We start from the raw sequence: 8359 nt of genomic DNA on the forward strand, positions 1-8359 counted from the left end.
TTAAAAAAAGGAATTTATCAAGAAATGGACAACGCAATCTGGATTTTACTTTGCATGTCGTCTAATGTATCAGTAATAAAAATTTGAGGGATCCAGGGTGCAAAATATTTTTTTCTTCCGTTATAAAAACTGATCTTAATGTTAATTAATTACTCATATTGAAAAATACGTAACGATAATATTCACTTTTTCTAGTTTCAAATTTTCAAAAAAATGTTAGTAGAAATTAAACACTCATCAGAAAATGCGGGATCCAAAATCACATCAGCCTCCTTAAAAGACAAAACTACCCTCCATAACTTAGTTTATACCAGAACTAATGACCTACATCCCCACTGTCTATATGGGTACTTTTGTCTTTTTTCATATTTCTCCTTTCGAAAAAGTGACTCTTCATTTTTCACTTCTCCTATAATATTTGCTCTTTGGAGAACATACGTCTCCTCCATTTCCCTCTTCATCTGAAGAGTCAAAAAGTTGAAAAAAAGCAAACAAAACACACAAAAAAGAGAGAGGAAAAGGGTAAGAATTTTAAAGAAAGATTTGTTTACTAAGAGTGAAAGGGAAAACAATAGTTTTTGTTCATATTTTTTCTCAATTTGAAGTTGTTGAGAGTAATGGCTGGGTACAGAGCTGAAGATGACTATGATTACCTATTCAAGGTGGTACTAATTGGTGATTCAGGTGTTGGCAAATCCAATTTGCTTTCAAGATTCACTAGAAATGAGTTTAGTCTTGAGTCTAAGTCTACAATTGGTGTTGAGTTTGCAACTAAAAGCTTAACTGTTGATAGTAAAGTCATCAAGGCTCAAATTTGGGACACTGCTGGTCAAGAAAGGTAACATTTTTCAGACCCCCATTTCTCTTTTTTCTTGATCTGACCATACTTTGTTTATGTTTGAGAAGATTTGTGTTGTTTTGGTGAGTGATTCTTCTCTGATCTGGTGTATTTTTTGGGAATTTTATAGTGAGTATATGTATTGAGATTTAGGAATGAAATGTGCTTTATGTTTCTAGAATTGCAAATCCCTGATCTGAATGATTGGTTTGCGCAATGTGAGTATTCTGTGTGGTGTTTTGCTGGATTACTTTGGGAATTTGAGATGTAGTTTGTAGTAGATCTGATGGGTATTTGGTTTCTTGATCTGTTAGATCTTCCATATCTTACTTTTTTATTGTAGTTTTTTACTCAATTGACTTCCTTTCTAAGGTAAGATGTGCTTGCAACTGTTGGATACAATGGCAAAGCTAAGAATTTTGTAAGGGTGTTCAAAACTTCAGGATATATATCTAAAAAGTTTGTTTATGACCTATATATACAATTCATTTGCTAAGGGTGTTTGAGTGATCACCATGGGATTAATGTGGCTACGGGCCTGGTTGGATACGGTGACTATAGCCAAAGGAAGCCCCAAATTTATCACCTTTGTGATGATTTCTTCTATACCTCATTTCAATGCACTTACAAATGATGCAGACTTTTTTGCCTTAGAAGATTGTGTCGTGCTATTAATTTTGTTTTAGATTGTAGTTTCTGTATTGGCAATGACAAAGGGATTGAACATAAGTAGACCAGTTGACAAGCCATGTTCTACTGTAGAGTTCTATAGGAAGAAGAAAGTGTGAGTCTGTCAGTCCCATTTTATAGGATGCCATAATTCTTGCAAGGTCAAACAGTTTTTGACTTTAATTTTTTCAAACATCCTCAACAGTTTTGATTATAAGAAATTGTGATCTATAGTACCTTTCATAGTCATATGAATACGTAAATAAAACCAAAGAGTTGATGTCCAAATTCCAACCTAAAAATTGTGAAGTGATGGTTGCACTATCTTATTACAGATTATTTAATGAGGCAGTGGACCAAAGAATTTGAAGGTGGTTGACAGTTGTTTGATTTTGGGGTTGTGCACAAAAGTTGGTTGGTAGTGAGTAGCAATGAAAATATAAACAATTTAGTTTCTAGGAACCTGTAAGGCCGTAACAGTGTGTGCAGCAGCATGCTGAATTGGCATGTCAAAGTGTGTACTAACAAATTCTAAAGGGCACTTGAGCTAAAGTAGTTGAACGATATAAAGTGAGATATCTGGTGCATATGCTTTGTGTGTCTGGGAGCATGCATTTGTTTTTGCTCCTTGTAGTTTTTTTGATTGTCTTGCATTGGAAAATGAGCATGTTCATCTGGTGATATATGATTTGTGTTAACATTAATTCTGGGGCATCTTCTATTTTTGCAGTTGTTATGGAAGTAAAAAATACAAATGTGTCCATAATAGATGATTAAATCCCAACATGAATGTGGATTAAAAGTAAAATTATTTATCATTATTATTGTTTTTATTATTAGTTTTTTGAAAAATACTTTTTTGTTAACTTGGTGACATGTTTGAGATATTGCTAAAGGATCTAACTTGCAATCTCCAACTACATTAGTCTATACTTTTTACATTGTATCTTTAGGAGTCATTATTTCCTCGAAAAATAGAAGTTGTGATTGCTGAAGTTTGTTGATCTAGTATATGGGAATATATTCCCCATTTGCCATCAGTGGAACTGTTTTCAATTTTATAGATATACACTGGAAGTAAATTATCTAGAACAAATTACCTCTCAAGAAGACTAACTAAAACATAATTAAGAGCTTAATTAATCTCAAAAACAAAAAAGATAGGAAAACATAGGCAGCAGCTTCAACAAGTCTAAAACCTTAACAAGAAGAGAATATATATCTAAAACACAGTGAATATTATCATAAACCATCATTGCAGCTTCAAACAAGACGGTATCTTCCTCAAAAGTGTGTCTAATGATCATCCTATCTTCAACCGCACAATCTTCACCCTTAATAATAACCAAATTGACTCCGTTAAGTTCAATATTCTTCTCCGGTATTCTAACAACATTTATCATCCACCTTCTACCTTTTCCTCCGAATTCAACAACATCAGCAACATCACCAATCAATTCTTCCGTCATAGATGTTAAACCGTTCCTAGTATAAAAAACAACTATATTTTGTATGGATGAGTACCACTTTTCCATCTTAGTATGACGGGCCATACGCCAAAAAAGGTTTAAAAAGATGCGAGAAGAAACCCATCTATTCGGATATGGTTCAGGAACAACAAACTCATGAGAAATGTCATGTATGTTCTCTCGAATCAACATTATAAAGTAAAAATCTTTTACTGAATGACAAAACCCCCTCCATTTTAATGTCAGTTAAAAAAGTTGATTGTTTCACGGTATCGATACATGCAACAAAAACGCCAAGCAAAGAAGAAACTGATAGCGTAGTGGGGGTGCGAGAATAAGAATATTTGGGAAAGGAGGAGGAGGAGGTAAGGGGGTTGGGGATTTTTTAAATCCAACAATCAAAGCAAAAAACTCCCTTACCATATTAGCAAATTTGATACACACCGAAAAGGGCAATTTGATAAAAAGCCAAACAGTTTGAAAAAGACCCCTGTTACTGCAACTGGATGGTGGAACCGGAATAGGACGTTAAATGGAGGGGTTTTTGTCATTCAGTAATAGATTTTTACTTTATAATGTTGATTCGACAGAACATACATGACATTTCTCATGAGTTTATTGTTCCTGAACCTTATCCGAATAGATGAGTTTCTTCTCGCATCATTTTAAAGCTTTTTTGGCGTATGGCCTGTCATACTAAGATGGGAAACTGGTACGCATCCATACAAAATATAGTTGTTTTTTATACTAGGAACGGTTTAACATCTATGAGAGAAGAATTGATTGCTGATGTTGTTGATTTCGGAGGAAAAGGTGGATGGTAAATGTTGTTAGAATACCGGAGAAGAATATTGAACTTAACGGAATCAATTTAGTTATTATTAAGGGTGAAGATTGTGCGGTTGAAGATAGGATGATCATTCAACGCACTTTTGAGGAAGATCCCGTCTTGTTTGAAGCTGCGATAATGGTTTATGATAGTATTCACACTGTGTTTTAGATATATATTCTCTTCTTGTTGAATGTTTTAGACTTGTTGAAGTTGCTGCCTATGTTTTCCTATCTTTTTTGTTTTTGAGAATAATTATGTTTTAGTTGGCCTTCTTGAGAGGTAATTTGTTCTAGATAATTTACTTCAAGTAGCTGTAAAGTCAGTTTTCATCTACTGTCATGCATTGGAACTAATGTTAATAATACTTATTTTTTCTGGAAAAAATAAGTGCTTGTGGGCATATTTAGCTTTTGTTGCCAAGTAGGAGAGAGGTGCAATGTGCCATTGTATACATTAAGAACTACCTTGCTCGAATATAATTATTTTATCATGTGAAATGCATCCTTCAAATCAACTTTTCATAAGTTTTTTTCATTGGAAAAGGACATACAATCATTACCACTTTCATCTTGGTCGATCCTCCTCATCTGCCGCCTTGCATAGTGCATGTGTTTGTAGACTTTTTATCAACAAATACATGCCATAATGCACATTTCGTTTTAGTCAACACAATATTCACTAACAATCAATGACATAAAGACGAATTAGAGGGCTAACACAAAGATAGCTTCAAAGGATTTTCTCCAAAGATTATTTGTTTGTGATTTCAGTTTTGACATAGTCAGTTTTCTATAATCTATTCTAGTTTGTATCTCTTTCTTTTTTCCCTTTTCTTTCGGTATGTAAAGGATAACCTGATACCAGCAATCACTAAATATGAATGTGATATGTATTTTTAAAATTTTATCTGTTCCGACTTCTCCCTTTTGGTAAGGCAGGGTGGGGTTTTGAAGGAGGTGGTTGGAATGGAAGGCTGAATAAAAATAAGATTAAGCAGTACCTTTAGGAACACCATTTGCCATGGTAATAAGGGCTGCAAGCTAGCAGGCTACTAATTCTAGTATTCAGATCTGTCCTTCATGGGTGAAGATTTCTAGTTTGTGGAAAAATGAAACATTTGTCTAGGTTAGTTATTAGTTATGTGTTATTTGCAAAAGTCAACTAGTTGCAATTTATCTGGCATCAAGACGAATATATTATTCCCTGTTAAATATCATTCCCAGCCTCAAGAGCTAACCCCATGATGCAAAGAACTATCTACTTCTAGTACCGACTTTTATGTATGTAAACGAATCCAACTAGTATAGTTTGTTGGTCACTTGTGCATTCATTTCATAGTTTAAATTCATTAAATTACTGAAATCTTAAATTTGTGTTGTTTCCTTTATCAAACTACTTTTCAATCATTAATATTATGTTCTTCTTCCACTATAACTAGTTTAATGTACAGGTTAACATCTTAAACTCCATAGAGGATTACTATATTTAATTTTATTAATTCATTATAACTGTTGCTTGAGCTTAAATTTTTTTTGATTCCTCCTTCTCCTGCGTATCCTATTCTCCCAAATTCTCGATCCTATTGTTCTTTTTGTTTTCTCTCTCGTAATATAATAGGAAACCTTAGGTTCTTCCATATCTAGTGATTTCTGTTTTTCCATCAAATCATGAGATTTCAGCTAATATTTGCTTATCATATGTCTACCCGTCGTTTAGAGAGATGAACATGTACTCTGCTCAAGAATACTTCTTTTAGAACCATTTGACTGTAGAACAGTTTATTGTCTTACATCCCCCACCCCCCTATTTAGGTAAGGAGGGTGGTGAGAAGGGGCAAGAGATGCCCTTTTCTTAATCTATTATAGTGGATATGTTACTATTTTGAGGGTTGGAAACTCTATGAGACTGTGCTTAACTTCTTTTGTGATGCCTCAGAAAGGACGAGAAATAAATATGACACTAAAATTACCATGTTGTCATCAATAGTTTCTTAATGTGATGCCAATCCCAAGTGATATTTTTACATGTTGACTAATAAGCTTTTCCTTGGTTATTAAATTGTCTTCTACACTATTTGGTATTGTTTCTATGTCATAACGGCTGTACTACTTTGTTCTGTAGATACCGTGCCATCACCAGTGCTTACTACAGAGGTGCCGTGGGTGCTCTGCTTGTGTATGATGTCACTCGACATTCCACATTTGAAAATGTTGAGAGGTGGCTTAAGGAGTTGAGAGATCATACAGATCCCAACATTGTTGTCATGCTTGTCGGAAACAAATCTGATCTGCGACATCTGGTTGCAGTGTCAACTGAGGACGGGAAGTCTTTCGCGGAGAAGGAATCCCTCTACTACATGGAAACTTCTGCCCTCGAATCTACAAATGTTGAGAATGCATTTGCTGAAGTTCTCACTCAAATCTACCACGTCGTGAGTAGAAAAGCCATGGAAAATGGTGAGAATGGAAACGGAAACGTGCCTTCCAAAGGAGAAAAGATTGATATAGGTAAAGAAGTATCTGATGTCAAGAAAGCTGGTTGCTGTTCATCCTAAGGGCTATAATCTGTGCTGCTGTATCCTGTTCTAGGTGCACCGGTAGTGTAAAATTGTCCAGACTACCTTTGACACGATCCTATTTGATACTACTACCTTTTAAATTGGTTTTTGTTTTGGTTGGTAGTAAAGAATATCAATGTTAGAGAACCTCTTTTCTAATGGAACCAAACCCTTTGTGTAGACCTGTTATGGCTTAACTATTGAATCATTCTTTCTCTCTTTTCAATTACTTTAATTGACTTCTAGGTAACTTGTGGTTGCTCTGGTGTTGATACTCCTGTGCTTGTGATGAAGTGTAGTTTTAACACTAGGTTGGTTTTGTAGGAGATGGGCATTTGGTAACTCTCTTGGCTATTCTGATACTAATTTCATAACCAAAACACTTGGCATAGTTTAGAGCAGTGACGGAGCCAGTATTTTCACTAAGGGGCTCAGGATGTGAAGAAGTAAACATATGAAGTCAAACGGGGTTACCCCTGAACTCTTACAAGTCAGACAAAAACATAAAACTTTCTGAATTGAATGAAAATGACAATATGCCTTTCATTTGTAGATGAAGAAAAAGAAAATTGGAATGTTAGAAATTTCCACTCCTTTGTTTGGTATGAATGAAGAAAATAGAAATAAGGAAAGGGAAATTATTTTGGTCCACCTACTCTTATCATTTTATCTAACAACCAAACAAAGTGAATTTTGGTCCCCATTTCTCAACTTGTCAACATCTTTTCGATGAAAAATTACATAGAGTAAATAGGTAAAAGTAAATAAATTATATGCTATCCATATGTTGAAATTCTTTGATTCCTCCGCCACTGCTTCGTCACATTGTCAAATTTGATTAAGCAAAAGATTTATACTCCATCCATTTCAAATTAATTGAATTGTTGAGCTATTTCACACCCTTTAAGAAAAGAAGATTAAGACATCAATTAGGCATAACTTTCCATTTTTACCCTTATTTATATTATCAAATTTATGATTAAAATAACTAAACATTAATTAATAACTAATTCCCGTACGAACTAATGAAGGGTAAAATTGAAAGAACATTCTAAAAATAGTCTTGAAAATTGAACAATTAAGTTAATTTGAAAAATGAAAAATGTATCAACAATTCAATTAATTTGAAATGGAAGGAGTATGACTAAACAAAACAGAAAGAGATCAACTCCAAATAGACTTTTAGCAAGATATCACCTTAGTTCATACTTTAATTAATTTATAGTTAAAATTAACAGATAAGATTAGCACAGAAGAAACACTTGATAAAGATTCTTAATCTCATCACTGACGTTAATCCATGACTTGCACGTGCAACATGTGGGGACACGTATCACTCTAAAAGTTCATTAAAAGCTCTAAAAACAACTTGATAATATATTTTAAGAGCAAAAATAAAAAACCGGCCCTAATCTCTAACCAATACAAATAAATTACAATTTAAAAATCACAATTATTTACGAATAATGTAAGGACAATTTGGGTCCCTCATTTAAGCCTCTTTACCTACTCTCCCAATATTTAATTAGTTTCCTCTCCCAATATTTAATTAGTTTCTAATCATGATTAACTAATTCTTAATACCTCCTGTCTTAGCAAGCTAAGATAATGCTATTTGATTCGAAGTCATGTGTAAACACCATTATACAAGGGAAATTGATGATCATAATCATATGTAACCAATCAAAATTATTCTTCTGCAAAAATTAAATAAAAATGTGGGACAACTCTTATTCAACGTGTACAGCTATATCAATATTGCTTAAAAAGTCAAAACTTTGGTTAATTTTGACTTTTAAGGCAGTCAGCTAGTGAAGTTCGTAATTAGTCACATCAAATTTAAGTGATTTATGAAAGTCATTTTTCCATTACTATAAATTCAATATTTATGATTTAATTTAAATCTTCCTTATATGGGAATTCCGGCTCATTTAAATCAAAACACAATGAAACACCTATGATTAAGGGGAATGGAATAACACCCCCCCCCCCAG

At 33.7% G+C, this 8359-nt stretch overlaps 1 protein-coding gene across 1 annotated transcript; it reads left to right on the plus strand.

Annotated features, from left to right (window-relative positions):
* The first annotated feature begins 399 nt into the window (after nucleotides 1-399).
* LOC102599414 (ras-related protein RABA1d) lies at nucleotides 400-6594 on the plus strand. Its single transcript, XM_006358048.2, has 2 exons — nucleotides 400-838; nucleotides 5930-6594. The coding sequence occupies exons 1-2, from the start codon at nucleotides 618-620 to the stop codon at nucleotides 6360-6362; spliced, it is 654 nt and encodes a 217-aa protein (XP_006358110.1). The 5' UTR covers nucleotides 400-617; the 3' UTR covers nucleotides 6363-6594.
* The last annotated feature ends 1765 nt before the right edge of the window (nucleotides 6595-8359 follow it).

The sequence above is a fragment of the Solanum tuberosum genome, unplaced genomic scaffold (genome assembly GCF_000226075.1).
Source record: "Solanum tuberosum cultivar DM 1-3 516 R44 unplaced genomic scaffold, SolTub_3.0 scf00265, whole genome shotgun sequence".
NCBI classification, from domain to species: Eukaryota; Viridiplantae; Streptophyta; class Magnoliopsida; order Solanales; family Solanaceae; genus Solanum; species Solanum tuberosum.

Coding starts and splice junctions, on each gene's coding strand:
- LOC102599414 (XM_006358048.2), top strand. CDS start 618: ATGGCTGGGTACAGAGCTGAAGATGACTATGATTACCTATTCAAGGTG. Junction 839..5,929: donor GACACTGCTGGTCAAGAAAG/GTAACATTTTTC, acceptor TTTGTTCTGTAG/ATACCGTGCCATCACCAGTG.